The 21,391-nt window shown below is 40.1% G+C and overlaps 1 protein-coding gene across 1 annotated transcript in view; it reads right to left on the bottom strand.

Annotated features, from left to right (window-relative positions):
• Positions 1-21,174, bottom strand: part of LOC121503912 (voltage-dependent calcium channel gamma-1 subunit-like) — a 30,861-nt gene extending 9,687 nt beyond the window's left edge. Inside the window, exon 1 of the mRNA XM_041778519.1 lies at positions 20,934-21,174. Coding sequence (XP_041634453.1) covers positions 20,934-21,174 — 241 coding nt within the window. The remainder of the gene's footprint in view (positions 1-20,933) is intronic.
• Positions 21,175-21,391: the final 217 nt, after the last annotated feature.

Genomic DNA, 21,391 nt, shown 5'->3' with positions numbered 1-21,391 from the left:
GGGAAGAACCTGAACAGTTCTCAGAGCCTGACCTCATAAATGCTCTACAGAATGAATGGGCACAATTTCCAACAAAAACACTCCAAAATCTTGTAGAAAGCCTTCCTAGAAGAGTGGAGGCTGTAATAGCTGCAAAAGGGGGCGAACTTCATATTAAAGGACATGGATTTGAATACAAAGTTATTACAATGTAATGGCTTTTATTCCTCATCTCTCACTGATACATCTTCTCTTTGTTTCATCCTCAGCGGTGCATGATATGCTCTGTTAGATACGTCTAATACATGAGACTATTTGGGAAAATTACAGCTTAATCTAAGGCCATCTGAATAATCAAACCTCTGATGCACATACCTGAAATTTCACACATCAGCTGTTTTTCTGCCCACGTCTGCTCCTTGATTGAAAGACATTTTTTATATCCACAATGCCAGAAACTCAAGGACAAAGTGTGGGTTATGTGCTGTCTAAGAAGAAAAACTCAATACTTTTCTACTGTCTAAGTTCATCATAAATCAGCTTCACAAATGTTCTGCTGTTTGATCAGATGTACGATCATAAATCACTCTGAAAAACCAAGCAGAGTTGTTTGACGTGCTGTCATCCTGACATTAAAAAATAAAAATCATTCCCTCATTCTTTCACATTTAAGAAAGATGAACCAAGGATAAAAGCAGACTTTTATAGATGGGAACATTTCAACATAATGTGTACAAGAATTCAGAAAGTTACCAGCAAGTAATGGACCATTAGTTAGTGAGAATGATTGAGTCAATAACTGCTGGTTAATTTACAATAAAACTGGTCGTAGTTACAGGATAAGGAGCAAGTCACTGCCCATAGTTAATAAGGAAACAAATGAGTAACTAACTGCTAGTTAACCAGTGAATATCTGACACTTATACCCTACTTAACTAACAGTGAAGGGTAAATTCATTCCCTACTTTAACAAGGTGCTCTGGCAGCAAGTTACCCATTTGTGGTCTAGTAAAGAAGGAGCTGTTAACTCATCTGTGGTCTGGTTAACAACTAGTTAGTTACCCAACTGATCTCTGGTAAACAAGCAGATAGTTACCTATTTGTTGTATGATAAAGAAGCAATTAGTTATGTAATAGCTGTCTAATTAACAAGTAGTTTCTTATTTGTAGTCTGTAAACAAGCAATTAGTTACCAATTTGTTGCTATGGCAACAAGTAGATAGTTACTCATTTCTTGTCTGGGAAAAAAGCAATTAGTTACTTATTTGTTGCCATGGAAACAAGCTAAAAGTTAGCCATTTGTTGTCTTGGAAACAAGCAATTAGTTACCTATTTATTGCCATGGAAACAAGCAATTAGTTACCTATTTATTGCCATGGAAACAAGCAATTAGTTACCTATTTGTGGCAATGGAAACAAGCAATTAGTTACCTATTTGTTGCCATGGAAACAAGCAATTAGTTTCCTATTTGTTGCAACGGAAACAAACAATTAGTTACCTATTTATTGCCATGGAAACAAGCAATTAGTTACCTATTTATTGCCATGGAAACAAGCAATTAGTTACCTATTTGTGGCAATGGAAACAAGCAATTAGTTACCTATTGTTGCCATGAAAACAAGCAGTCAGTTACCCATTTCGTATCTTGTTTGTAAGCTAAGCTGGGCATCTCATCCAGTTCAGACATGAATTTGGGTTACACCCCTCTCTTGGACGTTTCATACTGATTGTGCATCGTTTTCTGTTCCCACCATAACCTGACTTTGGCCCGACCAACTTCTCCCGACTGGTCGGACAGATTTCTGACACGTTAGATGTTTTGGTTGTATAACTCTAGACACTCCCTAAGTGAGAACAGAACCATCCTCAACTTTGGGGCATTTTTTCCTTTGTAAAATGTCAGACAGCATCTTAAATCAACCTGACAACAGCAGGAATGACATTCTAATGCAGCCCCCCTGAACTAGCCAAGACCTCAGTCCAACAGAGAGCTAGTGGCTGGACATGAAAAGGGCTGTTCAAGCCTCATCCCAGTGCAGCCTGACAGAGCTTGAGCAGGTTTGCAAAGAAGAAAGGAGTAGAGTTGTAGAGTCCGTATGTGAAAGCCTTCTTGAGACCTATCCACACAGACTCAGAGCTGTGATTGCAGCCAAAGGTGCCATTTTTGTACTTTTTTTTTTTTTTTTGGTTGATAGAAGGTGAAGACATTTTATAGGCAGTGTGTTTATTTCTAGGCCAATTTTAATGTCCCTTATGGTTGTCTGTTACCATTCAAACCTGCCTGCTCTTACCTGCACCAGTATAAATGGCTATTTTCTGCTCTGTTTTGTTCTCCTCTGTCCTCTCTGTTTGCTGTCAGAAATCAGTTCCCACCAATTTCTGCACAACAATGATGCATTTTGCACTGTGCTTGTCTGAACTCTGCCCTTTTGACCACAATCTCCAAAAGCTCCTCGTATAGAGAAGCATTTCCTGGTTGCAGTCATTGTCCACTCATCCATCAATCTGTTTGCTGTCTATAAGGGTGAACGGATGGAGAGAGGGAGGGCTGGAAAGGCCAAGGGAGGGTTACCTATTTCCTCTCAGCAACCTTTCTCGTCATGATTAAACCCATAAAACAGACTTTTTCTGTCCACACAAAGACGGACAATGTTTGGGTGCTGCTGTACGATGTGTGTGTGCACCAGGCAACAGAGGAGCTGTTTGTTAGCGGGGATGAGAAAGAATCACTAAAGAGGTAACCTAGCAACAGGCTGCTGCAGGTCTTGGCTAGTCCTATCTATTTACCCATGTACAGGCAAATCAGGAGGAGAGGGTGCATGCAGGAGTGTGTGTTTGTGCATGTGTGAGTGTGTGAGGGGATTGACAGAGGGAGAAAGGTTGGATAGGAGGCGGGCTCAGTGTGCAGCCCGTATCTGTAAATATATTATTTTCATTAGTCTTCTCTCATTAGGTGTTTAGTCCTCTGGGGCTAAGCTAATCAAAGCTAATGTGTGTTTCTCAGTCTCTATGAAGACAATTATCTGCCCACCACACAAAAACGAGGCAGGAAGACCTTTCAGGAAAGAAACTTCAAAAAGGCCTCCAGTTATCTGGTCTGCATCGATGCAATGAGGACGATCATGCAAAGAGCAGGCAGAGAAACCAAAGAGGATATCTATTCTTCTTGTTACTAATAGTGTTAATGCAAAGCTGTCTATGTAAGCATGGAGCTCACAGAAAAACATGGAGGAAGCTTAATTCTTGAGACTTTTAATTTATCCCTATTTTCAAACTTTAAGGTGCAAAACTTGAATCTTAGCAAGGCTATATTTCTAGTTAATTTTCATAAATGTCTCAATGCATGTATTATAAGCCATGAACACCCTACAAGTGCAGATAAAGAACTTATTTCTAGACATTGCAAGCAAAAAAATTAAGACCTGCATTGCTTGTAAGTAGCAAAAATTGTCGCAAGTGCAACAAGAAAACACTCCGTCAGTCATGCATGGCTGGCTGCACCAGGACTAGAACACTGGAGTAAGGTGCCATGGTGCAGCTAGTCCACACATCAGTGTGTTAGGGCTTTTACCTGCAAACAGCTAATGTTTAGTTTGGGCTTTTTGCAAACAGGGCTGGGCAATCAATCACAAATTTGATTAAATCGCAATATGGCCTGCTGCAATTTTCAAATTGCAGAAGGTGCAGTATTTCTTTAACCTGAAATTTGTGTCACAATTTGTGTACACAATTATATTACAATTATCATTCCCTTTAATACAACAGTTCATATTTGATTTGCAAAATGAGTCAAAATCTTCACAATTAGATCTTTTTTTGAAAAGTGTCCAGCCCTAGTTTGATCTAATATTGCGTTGGTTATAGTATAGAATAAATCATTGCTTGTTTTTGTTGGAAAATACAAGAGATGAAGACCTTAAGAAATTTAAGAAATAATTGCATATTAAATCTCAATTGCAGTATTGGGTAAAAAAATCGCAATTAGATTATTTTCCCAAATCGTTCAGCCCTTCTCTAAATGTGAGATAATGCAGCATGGTTTGGTAATAATGAGCGAATACAATTTCACTGCACAATGTTGCAATTTGCATTTGCGAATATGATATATAGTAGATAAATGTAGCACAGCCTGCAAGCTAGTCCAGGCTTACAATTCGATTCACACCTGACATGCATCATAATCAAATGACACACATCCTCCAAAGTCAGCAAGGTTTCAGGTCTGCAATCGCCAGCTCTGCCTTGAATCAGTACTGCACTCTCGCATTATTGCTTATGCTGTTTCTCATCATTCTTCAGTTCTGCATGCCAAATAAATCTGGGAGGAGTAATGTAGTCAGAGCCTGGTGGCAAACATAATATGCTGCCATATCAGATTTTGAACAAGTACAAACCAACTGGAGTGGTATCCTGAGTGTACTTGCTTGGCAATCATTGAAAATGCACAAAATAATGATTGTTTAAAGTGTGTATTTCTCAACTCAAAAAACACAAATATTAAGTGGCATAAAAAATGAAAAACCTGATGTTTTTGACAGTGCTGCTTCAAAATAACTTTTCCAAAAAACATATATAAAAGTTTTTCCTTTTTTGAAAAATAAAGATACCTCTGAAAACTTCAATAGTCTCACCATTGTATACTTAGTGACTGTTCTGCAGGCATCTTAATAAACATCACAAGTTCTGCCTTATGAAACTCATTGTTTGTTCATTCAGGACACAGAAGTCTTACACTGACAGCCAGCTGATCCTAATCATCGCCTCCCAGCTCACACAGCCAATGACAGCTCTTTCTAGCAACACTGTGGGGTATTTAAAGATGACGTACATCTCACTAATCCCTGCTTGCATTAATGCTGATGTACCACACTGCTGCTGCAGGAAAAGCTTGAACTCCTCCACCCCAGCCTCCACCTTTATAGCATAAAGCTTGTTGCACCCTCATATTCAGAGTCATACTACTATGGATTAATTGCTTTTGAACTATTTTAATGTATTCAGTACATATTGTCATTAATGTATCCATCTATATGGGGGTTTCTAGCCATGCTCTCCCTGGAGAGTCAAAGCAGCTGCTTGACTAACCCAGGGAGCATCTTTACAGCAGAGCCTTCTCCACCAAGTAAAACTGTAAATCCATTTTGCAATGTTCCCGACTGAAATACAAAAACATATGCAGCCTTTTATGCAATTATGTAATTGCACAGCCTTACACTGCAGTTGCAATTGCAACTGTTTCATTAGCTACATGGGGACACATTGCCTGTAGTCTAAGGTTGTACACTGCTCTCAGGGAATAAATGTCACCATCCTGTCCCACTCACTCAGGGTGAAATCTTGTGATTATTTCCTGCTGCATTCTCACATAAACTCACCCAGTTTAACAGAGAAGTAACACAAGTTTTTAGGGCTTTGCACCTGCAGCAGACTCCAACCTTAGCTTTAGAAAGCCACATTTTAGTTGACTTTAACTTGCATTGTACACCTTTAAATTGACAACCTATTCAAGCTTTAGTTAATGTAAACATCCGGATGATGTCAGCTCACAATATGTGAATCTTTGGCAAAATTTTGCATCAGGTTGCACAGCTTAAAGCTGATCATTTGGGAAACAACTTTACTATTTTGCTGCATATGTTGTAATTTTATTTTGAAAATTGGCATATTTCTCTATCATTTAAGGGTCTGCATTTGCCAGTCCAAACAGAAAATAATTTTTATTGTTAAGCTCCAAAAAAGAGTAAAAAACAAGCTAAATTTTGGCCAAATTTTGCACCAAATGGTACAAATGACTCCTAACTACTCCAAAATGGTTGTTCTGAAAAACAAATCTCTTTGTTCCCCTGCTTGTTCTTCATCTTGGTGCTGAAACAGAACTGTGATTCAACCCAGTTTAATCCATTTATCACTGCTTCTTTTTCACAGTCCAAAAAACAAAACTGAAACTTTCAGAGAGAAGCCATTTTGATGATTTTAATGGCACATTTATCGAGTAAATCTATCAACGTTTTAGCTGTTTGGATCCGGCTTTAGGAAGCAGAGGAGGAGGACATGTGGGAGCGTATAATCGACCTTCCAGTCTGGCTAATGGCTGGATTTAGTTCCGGGGGGAGAGTGATTAGGACGAGGTATCGCCTGTCATTTTAGTTTTGCCTCTTTCCATTAAACTCCGGCGCCACCTCCTCACTTTGATTCTCCTTCACCCTTTCCATCCTCTCCATCCCACCGATCATTACTCCCGTCTAGAGTTTACTTTTGTTCTCTCAGTCTGTCTGCCTTCTACCAACTTTAGACCAAATTATAATGTTTTATGGATAAGCAGTGCAGACACTTAACATTTAGTCTTGAAAATAGCTTTGCAATAGAGAACAGGTTTTTGAGGCGTTCTTTTTCTAGCTGAATGACCGACTAATTCTGGGTCAATGTGAACAGGGTGGGTGGTGACGGTGGTGGTGGTGATATTTGAATTTCTATTCCACCAGGAGCTCTGATAACTGGGACACATGAGCACAGGAGAGTCATCACTGCACCGTACTGAGAGTGCATGCAAGGAGGAACCTTTAGCTTTACATTTAAAGGAGACACATCATCAAAAACACACAAGTCTGAATTTTGCACAAATATGTGGGTCCAGAGAGGTGAAATGAGCCAACCCACTCCTTTGTTTGTGGACTGCTTATCTCTGCAAACTCTCAATGTTCTCTCTGGGAGATTCAGCATACAACCTCAATTCCAAAAAAGTTGGGGCGCTGTGCAGAATGTAAACCAAAACAGATTGCATTGATGTCAAATCTCATGAACCCATATTTTATTCACAACATAAACAACATCAGATGTTGAAACTGAGACATTTTACTATTTAATGATAAATATTAGCTCATTTTGAATTTAATGGCAGCAACACATCTCAAAAAGAAGGGATGAGGCCATGTTTACCATCGTGTAGCTTCCCCTCCACCTTTAACAACAGTCTGTAACATCTGGGGAGAGAGGAGACCAGCTGCTGGGATTTTGGGAGAGGAATGTTGTCCCATGCTCGTAGAATCCTAGCTGCTCAACAGTCCTAGGCCTTCTTTGTGGGAATTTTCATTTTATGATGCTCCAAATGTTTTCTATTGGTGAAAGATCTGGACTGCAGGCAGCCAGTTCAGCATCTGGACTCTTCTCCTGTGAAGCCATGCTGTTGTGATGGATGTGGTATGTGGTTTAGCACTGTCTTGCTGAAATAGTTAAGGCCCTCCCTGAAAGAGACATTGTTCTAAAACTTCCCTCTACTTTTCAGTATTGATTGTACCTTTCTAGATGTGTAAGCTGCTTTTAACTAAGCACCAATGACAAGCTGGACGGTCCCTCTCATCTTTAAGGCTCAGTTATGTTCTGGGTTCATTTTTTTTGTTTTGGCCAAGCTTATGGATTTGGACCGAACACTGCTTTATCACCGCAGGGGCGGTTTTGAGCAATGTGGCCAAAGTTCAACTCAGAGTCGCAACATAAAACCAAGAAGAAACATTTGAAAAAAGGCGCAACTTAATCAAGTTTTTCAAGGAAATATTGCTGACTATTTAACTCACCTACCGGCACAAAGACAGACAACTACAAGAGCACAGCTGAGCAAAAGACGGACTGTTCAGTCTGTTGGACAGATGGATCAGGATCAAAGTAGCTGTGTGGTTCTGTTAAAGACAGCAACATCTGATGGATCCATTTTTCAGTGTTCACTCCAACATAACAGACACAAGTTAGTAGGACAAGGCATCGGTGGTTGCCAAAAAGAAGCTGCTCATGCCATAAGCACTACTGCAACCCCAAACCATCAGAGATTCAGGCTTTAGAACTATGTGTTGACAAGAAGCTGGATGGTCGCTCTCCTCTTTAGACCACAGGACACAGCGTAAGTAGTTTCCAAATGGAAGTTCAAAAGGAGTTTCTACATCATAGTCATGCATGGCTTCTTTGCATTTGTGTCTGGCACAGCCAACTGTGTTGACAGACAATGAAGTGTTCCTACACACATGCAGTGATTTCAAGTACAGAAGGATGCCTGCTTTTAAGCCTTAGAGGTCCACTGGCTATTTTGCCAATTTGTTAATTTTCTTTTGACAAAATAAACCACTCAGAAAATGTATACCATGCTCATGTTTGGTATAATCTTTTTCGGCACAACACCAACTTTATAAAATAAAAACTATATATTTTTATGTTTAATTTACTGCATTAGATATAGAGCCTCCAAAAAACACAACCCCCCATTAAAATGTATTTTTAAAAACTGTTATTTAAAACAATATATTGTCACTTTTAAAAAGAAATTACAATATGCTGAAATCATGAAAAGTGCCAGTCCTGTACAGCATGTCCCTTATGTGTCACATTGATTTTTATATCAAATTAAAATCCTCATATTTCCTGTTTTACTTGGCCTATTAACATCAAACAAAAACTGAAAGAAAGCTTTAAGAACATGCTTTCCACACGAGGTGATTGCAATGCAAAATGTGGCTTTGCTTTCATGCTGTCATGTGTAAAAAAAGTAGTACAAGGTAAAATCCCACTGGTGAGATCGCGGACCCTTAAGGGTTAATGCAATGCCACCTTTGGACCCAAAGATCACCAGCATCCAATACTGACCTCCAGGCTTGTCTCTTGTGTTCAGAGATTTCTCCAGATTTTCTGAATTTTTTAGATGGTAAATATTCAAATTCTTTATAATTTTATGTTTAGGGACATTTTTTCTAAACTTGTTCCACATATTTTTTACACAGCTTTATTCAGATTGGTGACCCTCTGTGTGAGACTCTGCCTCTCTAAAATGCTCCTTTTATACCCAGCCATATTACTGACCTGTTGCAAAATGCTCCGCCAGCTTTTTTCATTGGAACCACTTACTTTTTCAGCCTTTTGTCGCAGCGTCTCTATTTTTATGAGATGTGCTGCTGCCATCAGAAATGAGCTAATAAACCTATGCTTTAAGATCTTTCCCTTAACCTTCATTACAGCAGCATTACTGACCTAAAAACATTGTTAATTATTAAAACTGTCCACATTTTTTTAGACTTCACTCTGTAAGGAGAACAGTTCTCCTCTATGGCACATAAACTGCCATGTAAACATCACTGAATCTTAGTTTCAGTGGTTGGGGATTTAAATACTGTCTCAGATGCTGTATAAGGATCCAAACTGTCTGGTGCTGCAGCTCCAGGCTGTCAGTGGTCAATGCCACTGTCCTAAACTCTTTTTGCCCTCAAACCCCATAAATAAATGTTAAAACTTCCCCTGGTGCAGGATTTATGTTAAATCTTAACCAAAGCTTGGCATAGATGTTTCACTTAGACCCAAGGTGTGTTAAAGGTGAGAAAGTGGTGTGATATGTCACCTTTGAATCAATAATGAGTCTGACTGCAACTATAAAACTAAAACTCTCCATCTTAATCTGTCAGCGGTGGCATTAGCTATCTCTAAATATGTGATTCCTCCTAAATTTACATAATGTGGAGTGATTCATTCAAATTTTGAACTTGTTTTCTGAATACTAAATCAGCGACACTCCTCCACAGTTTGACTCTGCTCAGGAAGCTGGAACCTGGCAGACGAGATACAAACATTTTGGGCATTTAGAAACAGAAAATGGTGGCTCGAGGTGCTTTAGAGCGAATGAATTTGGGAGCATGAACCAGGCCCGGTGTCATGGAGAGATGACGAGGAGGAGGGTGGTTTGTTTTGAAAGTGCAGCTGCTCTGGTGGAAATATCTTTCCTCTCTAGAATGAGAAAAGCTTGACCACTTGGTTCTTTTCCTGCAAAACGTCTCATAATTGAATCCTCTCCATCACATGTTGGAGCACTCTAAAGCATCATTCATGCGCTTTATTTCCCAGCCGAGCAGTGCCGTGTGATCCACTAAGGGTTCGCTTGATTTTCACAGCACTCAAGTTGTCATGCGTCATTTTGTGGGAAGCTAATTTCAAAAGTCATTAGGGTTCACCGCGCTGCTTCCGTTGTTATACAAGCTCTTTACAAAGGCAGTGTAATTGTGCCGTATATGAAACCGAGTTTGTGTACGGCCTCCTGACGAATAACTACTCCTCTGTTTGGGAAAATGCAAATGTGTGTTATTAAGTCCAATCACCGCTGCTTGCTTGGGTATTCTGTTCATCAAGGATGTAATCTATTATAGTGCACTCTCCATCAACTCGGGGGTTTTTACACCACCGTGCTTTGTCTAACACTCGACCTGCGACACACATTAAACCGAGAAACACGTGAAGTAACGCTGGTTTTGTTAAACACTCCATTAGGCTGTAAACTCAGTGGTTATTTCTGCAGACCAGGCAAAGCTGCAGAAAACAGACTCCTGAATCCTGCAACCTGCAACATACCACAGGACATGATGAGCTTATTTCACCCTGCAGGTTTGCTGCAAAACATTTTCACGTGTTTGTTCTTAAATTGTCAATGGAATTGCTGTAATTTGAACACTTGAATAACAAATATGTTATTCAAGGAGCTGTTTTCAGTGGGTCGTGACTAGGTGTCTGAAAAAAAATGGTGGCAAAAGTCCTGAAGTCCTTTATGGACATGCATCGATACCTTTTATTTAACCTTGTTTTAGGCCGGCCACACACTACAGGGTTCTAAGCCCGATTCGAGGCAAGATTTGCCTCCCCCAACGATCATGGAGGCGTATCCCAAGAGGAGCCTTGTTGCTAATGACTATTTGTCTGAAAAATCCTCGTGTGTGGTGTCAACACGATTGTTTTACTGCTCCAAATTGCGTTGTGGCGCCTCTGGCGGAGTACCCACAACAACCAATGAGAGCGAGCAGACGGGGTAGCGTCACAGCCAGATCATACTAATGTCACCGCTCACAACCATAAACACAACTGTACCTTAATTTCATGATTTCATCCTGAGTCTTTCCCTTGTTTTATGATTTTTTGCTGCACCTGTAACTCACGCCAGGGCAGCCTGTTGTGGAGAGACAGCTAGACGATATCGACAGACATCCGTGTTTTGTTTTGTTTTTCTGAAGTCACGTGATCACGCGAGGTCGTAGGCAGGTCGGCAGGTGTGTGGCCTCCAGTGATCTGACAGTCTGGCTGGGTCGTCTAGTGCAGGGGATTTCAAAGTGTGTGAGAGTGAGGCTCCCCTAAGAAGAACTGATCCATTCAGTGGACCCCACCCACAAAAAGGATTCAAATTAAAAAATGAATAAACAACAACATTTCAAACATTTATGTCTAATCTTTAAACATTTTTAACATTAATATATTTTGGTTATTTCAGTTTGCAAATATCCTTAAACATCTGCCTTTCCCTCTTATTCAGGTATAATGCCATTAAATACCCCTTTTTCATATTTTTTGGGCCATTTACAACTTCTTTTTGCTTCTTTTTCCCCATTTTTTCCACTTTTATCCCATTTTGACCTTTTTCACTGTTTTGCCTATTTAAGCTATCTTTCATCATTATTATCCCTTTTATTCAAATTTTTTTTGCTCATTTTTGTGGCATCTTTATGCCACTTTTATCCCATTTTTTGCCCTTTTTCACAATTTTTTGCCACTTTTTGCCCATTTAAACTACCCTTTGCCATTACATACCACCTGTTCCCTCTTTTTTTTTGCCACTTTTTTCCACTCTTGACTGCTTTTTGCCCATTTAAGTCACTTTCCACTCATTTTTTGTCACTTCTCACAGATTTTTGCTACCTTCTGTCCATTTTTTTCAACTTTTTCTCCCCATTTTCACCCATTTTTTGCTGCTTTTTGACCATTTTTGTCACCTTTAACCTATCTTTATTGCTACTTCAAGCTGTTTTTGCCTCTTTTCACCTCTTAGATTGTGGCTCTTGCAAAGGTATTTTCAATAATTTGGCTCTTTGGTTGAGTAACACTGCTCTATAGCGTAGTCCTTATAGTAACTATAAGTTTATCCATTTTGCTCCATGCACAGCAGAGTTTAGCAAAGCAAATCACCTTTTGTCTGGTTTATGGTTCCGCGCCTCCCCTGAAGCTCTGTGGCGCCCCCCAGGGGAGGCCCGCCTCACACTTTGAAAACCACTGCTCTAGTGTGTGCGTTCAGAGGATTAAAGATGAAAAATCTTGGGAAATTGTCCTGAAGTCTGTGGTCTCTCAAGGTTTTAAAATCATTTCAGATTAAAAAATCATCTAGTCTGTGGCCGGCCTTACTGTTAAATTGGGTAAATTTAAATGTTGTTCAATATTTAAACTAATTCATCTCTTCCAGTAAATGGCTAATGGTTTATTTTCTTTTTGGTGTTGGATTTCCTTTTTTCTGGTTTTGATGCCAGAATTTCCGGTCATTGATACAAAGATCCGAACCTTTCAGAATAAAGCTTTTACACTGGGGATGAAACGGTCCAGTTTGGTGCTGTTTGGTCCAGAAACATGGAGTGGTAAAACCTCAGATTTGTTTTTAATGATTCTGCAAACTGCACTTTAACTCGTGTGACTTGTTTCTGGCTTTCATATTGATGTTTAAACCGTGCTTGTTTCTCAGAACTTTGTTATGTTGTCGACTTGCAAAGCTTTAAGTTAATGTAACATAGGCCTGGTCTGAGTGAACCGATTCAGTTTAATCTCTCTTTTATTATCATGCTTTAATGATTTATTACTTGCGTTGGTTAAAAAATACCTAGCCCTCCTAGCTAACTGCTTTTTCCTACTGATGACTCAACATGTCAGTGGAAAGCCTTGTAAAATACACACTTTAACATTTTATCACCAAATATTTGACTGCTGCTGCATGTAGATGTTTGTGAATTGGATGTTTTTGTGCAGCATGGCTTATTTGAATAGAAATAGGCCAATTTGCCTGAAATGCATGTAAATTAGCAATTCAAATATGTTCAAACATCAACAGCGAGCCAAGATGGAAATTGCTATGAGGTATAGTTTGGGTCCGTTTAGGCCATTGCATTTGCTTTAATAATCACAATTTAGTTTCATGTCATGTGACCAGGTTAAAAAGCCTTAAAGGCTTGCAGTCCTATTGTAACTTTTCTTTCGGGTGTTTTATCCAGCCAGTCCTTCAGCTGAAAGAAAAGAAAAGTGGCTGTGTTCTCTCTGCTGTCCAACTGAACCACTCTCTCAGTCCAACCGGCTGGATCCCAGCTAACGAGGATCCCCGCTAACGAGGACTTCATACATGCTTTTCCTGGCCATGGGAGCAGTTTAATCTGATCTGGATGATGATCACTGGCACCACAAAGTGAAGTCGAACAAGAAACTAACCAACCCAAGTCCAGCAAATGAGGATTACGGGGACAAAGACGTGCCAACAAACTCACAGACCCATCCCCGGCGAGCGCCAAGGCCACAAATGAGAGAGAGAGAGAGACAGGCTCGTATCTATTGAGCTTGGCGTGGGAGCAAATGGCAGAACTGTGTCCTCATATGCCAAATCACCTGGATCTTTTCAGGTAATATGAGAGAATGACTCATTTTCTCTTTTAATCCAAGAGAAGAAACAATGCTGGGTTTGAAATAGAAACAATGGGGTTCCTGACAGAGCAGGTGCACACAAAGAGAGGGATCACTGAGCTGAACTCCCTCAGCGGCTGGAGGAGAGAGAGGTGTGTCAGCGATGATGTGAGTCTGTCAGATGGATTCTCTCCAAAGCCTGTTACTAGGTCCAGCTTAGGGGATGATGCAGCTTTAGTCATGTCCCTAAGCTTCATAATATACAGATCTGGATGCAGCTATTGTTCAAGTTTAGGATGTTAAATGATGTTCAGCAAAATCCCCGACATGCAGTTTCTGTGCAGCTGTGTAGCTCTTTTAATACTGCATGCTTTCACCTTGGAGAGTTTACGTGTACCTTGCAAAGCCAATGGATTGGTCAGATTCCACAGCTATCATCAGGTGGATCAACTTGCAATGCATCAATGTTTGTACACAGCCAGAGAATGGTCAGACAAATCAGTCATTTAAGGAGAAAGAGGTGGTTACCATGGGCTTAACACAGGGGGGAAAAAGGGACTGATTACCCACAGCAGGTGAGGGCCCTTGAGGAGCCTGGAATAGAAACTGTATTTTTGTTATCTGTTTTTTTTAGTAATTGTTGTCTTTATCGAATCAAAGCCAGTAAAAGAATTGATCAACATGCTGAAATCAGTATCAAATAGACTAAAACATAACTATTGGGTGTTGGGGCAGAGCCTGAGGAGAGGAGAAAGGTAACTCAACTTCATCAAGTTGAGTATGACAGAGAGGAAGAAAGGAGGGGTAGCAACCAAGATGAGAATGATGAAGGAGAAGGAAGCAGGTACAGATAGCAAGATGAGGATGACAGAGGAGGAGAAAGCAGAGACAGAAAGCAAGAGGAGGATGATGAAGGAAAAGAGAGCAGGTACAAAGAGCAAGATGAGGATGTTAGAGGAGGAGAAAGCAGGGACAGAGAGCAATACAAGGATGATGGAGGGAAAATCAACATTTAATTAATAAAACCAAGAATAAGGCCAGAGGTCTAATCCTTGATTAGAATATACAGTATATAGACCCATTTTAGAAGTAGTTACATGAAAGGTGGCTCCATTTAGCCTGGGTAGCTCTAGTTAAATTAACATAGCTAAGCTGGCAACATAAGTTGCTTTACTACATAAGCCAATGTAGCTAAGTTAGCTTAAGTACTTGAGCTTTCAGAAAATGTAGCTACATAGCTAATGTAACTACATAGCTGATGTAGCTGTTGTAGCAACACAGCTAATGTAGCTAAAGCTAAGCTCACAAAGTGGCTTTGTAGCTTAAGTAGCTATATCATTTATGTAGCTTACGCAGCTAACGGAGCTACATTAGAATGTTTTCATGCAGGACGAGCTTCTTTCCTGTAAGCAGATTGCTTATTAAACGATCTGTAATCCGGTTTTGCAGGTCAGGTGTGACATGGTCAACATGCTCCAGCCCACAGACGTAGCTTCCACTACTTTCTTCCCAAAGAACACTGATTGGTCCAGTAATTCTCTGGCTGGGAACAAATGCACCAGCTTGAAGCTTTGCAAGATGGATCTGCCTGATGGCAGACATGGAATAAGACCAATCCATCCATAAAGACAGAGAAATCTTCTCAAATAATGGCACTGAAGCCTGCTGGCCTAAACTGTGCCACTTTGTATCCCAGTTTGTTGTTAACTGAAAACCAGCCACTTATAAAACACAATGAATGGGGAGACATTTTCAATAGCATCCTGAGTTTTGCATCGTGTGGCTGCAGGTACATTTGCAGTGGTAGCAGTTCCAGTCTCAGCAGTTTAATGTAGCATGTTGGCCGCACCGCTACATAGGATGCAGCCAACTTTAGGTGGCTCCTACTCTAAATGAGAGAAAAGGTATCAAAACGTGTCTTCTACTCCAGATTTGACAGTAAATGTGCAGCTGCAGCCCTCTGCTTATCAAAAATCCTTCAGAGTAAACAACCATCCTCACCTGCCCAGAAGTACCACAGCTGTCAGTGTTTTGATGTAGGGGTTATCTACAGTCAATGAAGCAGCCGTATTTGATGGCTGATGAGTGAAAACAGACCATCCTTCAATTCCAGGTAGTGTTTCAGATCCCTGAAGCTGTTGGGACTCCTCACTGATAAGACGTCACTTTGCTGTTTCTGACAGACTGTGGTGGCTTTAACTGAATTGTTGGAGTCTGTCATCAAAAATATGGCTTTCACTCACTCCACAGGTGACTTACCCATCATAGGGGAATAAAATCTCAAACTACTGGTCTTAACGGATTCCTGTCTCCATTCACACCACACAGGTGCTCTGGAAGTTCTCGATGTTGTCACATTTTTATGACAGGCAGCTGTCACAACTCTTTCCGTCTCTGTGAAACCCCCTCCCCCGCCAACGGAGGTATCCCTGCCACCATCAATCCAAGCACACTCCCTTTTTCTTCCCCAATCTCCCTTCATCCCCCTGAGTCTCCGTCAGGTGTACTCTAACTCACGCGCTGGAGCGGGGAGCCACACTTCATTAAGGCTGGTACTGATCCTGAGGTGTAGGAGCTGGAGGCTAAGTCAATGATGGAGTCACAGTGAAATCTGTCTGTTAGGCTGCAAGGCACGCACACACAGCCAGAGGCCAGAGAGACCGTCTTCATCCCACCGCTGGTTCTGTTCACACGGGGCTCATAATTAAAGCTACAGGGATATGTTCAAGAAGTTGACTTTAAATACCAAACCAAAGGCTTTTTACTTATTTTGAGGAGTCAACCTTTCACACATCAACTCCTGAAACTGTCCCTGCATTTTCCAGATACACTGTATCCACTGACAGATTTTTCTGGTGACATTTTTACAGCTGACCCCCCAAAAGCCTAGCACACACTGGGATATAAGCATGCAGATTTCCAGCCTGATTCCTCCCTCCAACTAAACCCAGCAGAGGCCCAATTATCAGATGGCTCTGAGGATAATTGTGACAGATTTTTCTGTGGTGTGAGGGTAATTTTACCCTCTCTGTTCTGCTCAGAAGACAGAACCCACTCAGACTTGAAATCTTTATTGAACATGCCTGATATTTACAATCAGAAAGCCTGGTGTGTGGTGGGAACACCAAAGACAGCTGAGCAAGTGTGAGCAGGAGGGACAACCACTCAGGAGCAAGCTAACTGAAGGAGGACGCACAACAAACACAGCCACAACAATGATCGTAAACATGGAGCGAAAAGTTAGATAAATGTCAGCGAGCCAATCAGATAAAAGGAAGAGCTTTCTGGGACCCAGCCTAACTGGGGCCCATGGACATCAGGAAAATCATGGTCCAATGTAAAGTTAAGCTGTGATAAACATATTTTATTTGGATAATACCCACTCTTATCCAAGCAACACATTTTATGTATTCATGCCAGTATATGGAAACCCCTTTACTTAAAACAATTAAATGGGTTTAAAAGTGGCATAAATGGGTGGAAAGGGAGGTTACATGGGATTTTTAAAGTAGTAGAAATGAGTTAAAAGAGGCAAAAGGAAATTAACAGAGGCAAAAAATAGGCGTAATTTTGCAAAGACAGGGTTTAATATGGCAAAAACTGGCATGAAATTGATGGAAAAGGAGTAATAATTGGAAAAATGGGTTTAAATGGCAAAAATTGATTTAGCAAATAGTGAACTACTGTTAAAAGTGGCAAGAACTGGCAGAAAAGTGGTGGAAAAGGTGCAGAAATGGTGGAAAAGGTGGTTGAATTGGAATAAAAAGAAGCAAATTTGGGTTTGAGGAGGCTAAAATTGGTTAATGAATTGGCAAAAATATGCAGAAAGTGGCAAAAAATGGGTTTGAAGTAGAAAACACTGGCAGAAAAACTGTGGACGAAGGGTCACGGGTAGCAAAAATGGGTTTAAAATGTGCAGAAATGGGTGTAGCAACAGGGAATCACTGTAAAAAAAAAAAGGGAAAAAAATGGGCATATAAAGTGGTGAAAAGGGTTTAAAGTGGCAAGAACTGGCAGAAAAATGGACAGAAATAGACAGAAAGATGGTAGCATTTGGTCAAAAAATAGCAAAAATGTGTTGAAAGTGGCCAAAATGAGTTAATGGAGGCAAAAAAACAGGCAGCAAGTGGAAGCTAGAAAAGCACTCGGAGAGCGCAGACCTCCGCCATTAGCCCTATCTCCCAACAGTACAGAATCCTTCAAAAAATTCTTGGATCCAGATGGTGATCTGGATCACTCCCAAAACCTAATCAGTTCTTCCTTATGCCATTTCTGACATTTCCTGAAAATTTCATTAAAATCCGTCCACAAGTTTTTGAGTTATGATACTAACAAACCAACTAACAAACTAACAGACCCTGCAGCCCACATAACCTTCTTGGTGGAGGTAAAAATGGGTTTGAATTAGCAAAACCTGGCAGAAAAATGGTGGGAAAGGGGTAACAAGTGGCAAAGATGGGCAGAAAGGGTGGAGGAATGGGATTTTGAAAGTATCAGAAATTAGTTTAAGATGGTAAAAATGGGTTGAGAGTTAAAGAATAAGCAGAAAGTGGTAAAAATTGGCTTAGATGCAGGTTAAAGCTGTTTCATGCAAAAATGAAACCCTATGTGAACATGATCCAGAAATGCCACTGTCCTCTCTGGACCAAAGCTCATTTAAAATGGAAAACTGTTCTGTGGTCAGACGAATCAAAATTAGAAATTCCTTTTGGAAACCACAAATGCAGTGAAGTATAGACTAAGAAGCAGTGGGACCATCCAGCTTGTTCCCTGACACAGTTCTAAAGCTTCATCTCGGACAGTGTGGGGCTGCATTAGTGATTAAAGTGTAGGCAGCTCGCACATCTGGAAAGTAGATAGAGGTTTTGAAGCAACACATCTTCATCGTGGTCTTTCAGAGACAGTGCTAAACCACATACCACATCTATCACAACAGCATGGCTTCACAATCAAAGAGTCCAGGTGCTGAACTGGCCTGCCTGCAGTCCACCCTTTCACCAACAGAAAACATTTTGAGCATCATAAAAATCCTGCAAAGACCCAGGACTGTTAAGCTGCCAGAATCTCATATCAGACAAGAATGGGACAACATTCCACTCCTCACTTCCCAGAAAAGATAGGATGCTATTGTGAATAAAATATGGGTTTAAGGGATTTGTAAATGATTGCATTCTCTTTCTATTTACATTTTACACAGTGATCCAACATATTTGGAATCAGAGTTGTATATTCTAGTGTAATAGAGGCGAGTGTTTTCTGTAAATGTTGTAGGAAATTGAGATGAATGTGGTCTTGGCTGTGAGGTCAAACAGATTTGAATCATCTTCCTCTGACAGCCCATCGGCTCAGAGAGAACAGATTTTTGTTCCCGTCACGTTAGCAGTGAAGTATAGCAGCGATTCTCATCCATTAAGCTCTTAACTTCAGCTGTTCTGCTGTGCTTAATTGGTATAATTGTCACTCTGCGAGGAAGATAATGATAGTTCAGTGAGAAAATGGCCTCAGAAGTGTTACGCAACCACTCCAAAGATACATCCCTGTATGCATTATGTGTGCGTGTGTTTGCACTTGTTTGTGCTCAATTAAACTGCAGATTCAGATCAAAGCAAAGAGTGGATGTGGAGGAAATTCTTCCAAAAATGTACCCGATTCTTTTTCTTTTATTTTTGTAAAAACAGCATGCTTAAAGTAGCACATTTTTTAAAATCAGCATGACATACTGCTTCAAAAAAAAAAAAAAAAAATTCACAAGATTGAACATGCAAAATGAGCAAACTGAACAGGAAAAATGAAAAACAAAGAGGAGTATCCTAAAATGATGGCTGAATTAAAACATAGCAAACAAGCTTTTGTACTGGTACACACTTCACCTGCATGTGTTTGTAATGATTCCTGCTAAACTGGGATTTTTCTCATGCATGCAACTGTTACTGTAAGTTTTGCAAACAAATTATGTTAAAATCTGTATTTGCAATGTTTTTGAATGTTAAAGCAACAATATTGAAGGGGTTTTAGTACTAAAGGTGCAAATTTCTCATGCACATGCAAGATTAATAGCAGTTTACAGTATTGCAGTTTTAACAAGACACACCAGAGTAACTGCAATGATTGCTGGATGTAAAAGCAAAACTATTTAAGTCTTTTAATGCGCCCAAATTAGATTTTTCTCATGCAAATACAAGATTAACAACAAGCTAAGACACTGCAAAGCTTTAAAAGTCTTCATTTTGCTTTGATACATGAGTACGGATACAAAAACATGCTATCTATGGCTATTTATGGCTCTTATGTCGATTTTTTCTGATGCTTTAGTCTGCGGTGACACCTATGATACTCTGATACATGAAGAGGAAATAATTTATGGATTTTCTTTAACATTTTTTTAAGTGTTTCTAAATCCAGCCAAACATGCATCTCCAGGAAAGGTTGTTTAATTTAAAAAAAAAAAAAAAACAACCTTAAATCAGAGTTCATTTACTTTTACTATCTACATCATGCATAAAGTTGCACCTCTGAAAAATCAGCCTGACAAAATTCCTCAAAAAAGACAAAAATGCGCAAGATTAAACATGCAAAATGTGCAAATAGGAAAAACAAAAGAGGAAGATCTTGAAATTATAGCTGACTTAAAACAGTTGTTTCCTGCTTTTGTTCTGGTATACTTCACCTGCATTTATAATGAATTCTGGATGTGAAACATCAAAATTTAAGTGTTTATATGTGCAAAAGCAGGATTTTTCTCATGCACAAAGATTAACTGGTACTTCAAAGCTTTAAAACCAAAATACATTAACATCTGTCTTTGTGCTGATTTTTGTATATGAAAAGCAACAATTTTGTAATTTGTTTTAGCCTAAGTGGGTTTTTTTCCATGCAATTACCAAAATGACTGCAAACTTTTAAAAATGCAATATGTCAAAATCCGTATCTTTAATGACTTAAAAGAAACAATACTGACGTCTTTCATGTGCCTGAACAGGATCTTTTTTCCATGCACATCCGAGATAAACTTGTACAGCAAAGCTTTAGAATGAAATATGTCAAAATCTGTATTTTTTGTATACTCCAATAACAATATTTTGGTGTTTTTCATGTGCTAAAGTTAGATTTTTGTCATGCACATCCAAGATGAACTGGCAAAGCAAAAGTTTAAAACAAGATATGCCAAAGTTAAGGCTTCATCTCGCTCTGATAGTGATTATGATATAAAAGCATGCTATTTGGCAGCTCTTCTGTCTATTTTTCTGCTGTGTTGGTCTACTGGGACCCCTATGATACTCTAATATAGAAAGCAGAACTAAATTGTGGCTTTTTCTATAACATTTTTTAAACTTTTCCTAAATCTGGTAAAAGAAATGCCTCCAGGAGGTACGGTTTAAGTCCAAATAAAGGGTTAAAATTTCAAACCTTATGTCTTAATCCTAGATTTAATTATTCTCAATCCAAAGTCATCCTAACTGAGCTTAAAAGTACAAAAATCATCCAACAGCAGGAGGATTAAACGTCTCCGTACCTCCTGGTAAGCTGATGGGGCCGCAGCCTTTGCCCTGAGGGTCCTCCTCCACGATGAAGATGCTCTTCTTGCAGAGCCTCCAGAGGCCAAAGTGGGCCGCCTCACAGGTGGCATTAAGCTTCTCCACCCTGGGGCTGAGCACGGCCCAATGGTCAGTCACCACTGCCGCCAGCATCGCCGACATCCCCACCACGATCACCACGGAGGTGATCTTCACCTTGGTCGCCTGCTCCTCGAACATGTTGCTCCAAAGTTGTTGGTCTCTGTGTTTGGGCTGTTTTACGGAGTCAGACAGTCAAGGTCGTCTCTGTCTTGTTTTTTCTGCAGATCCTCGACGTGGAGTTTTGACTCCAGAGGTTCCCCCTGTCTCGTCTGCAGCTTCACTACACCTCAGATGTCCTCTCGTCTCTCCTGTCCTCAGCTCTTTCTTTCTCTTTCTCTGCCTGGTGCCTGGTGGT

Source organism: Cheilinus undulatus, linkage group 21 (assembly GCF_018320785.1).
Source record: "Cheilinus undulatus linkage group 21, ASM1832078v1, whole genome shotgun sequence".
Classification (NCBI taxonomy): domain Eukaryota; kingdom Metazoa; phylum Chordata; class Actinopteri; order Labriformes; family Labridae; genus Cheilinus; species Cheilinus undulatus.
The sequence above is the reverse complement of the archived record's forward strand: the minus strand, read 5'-3'. Positions and strand labels throughout refer to the sequence as shown.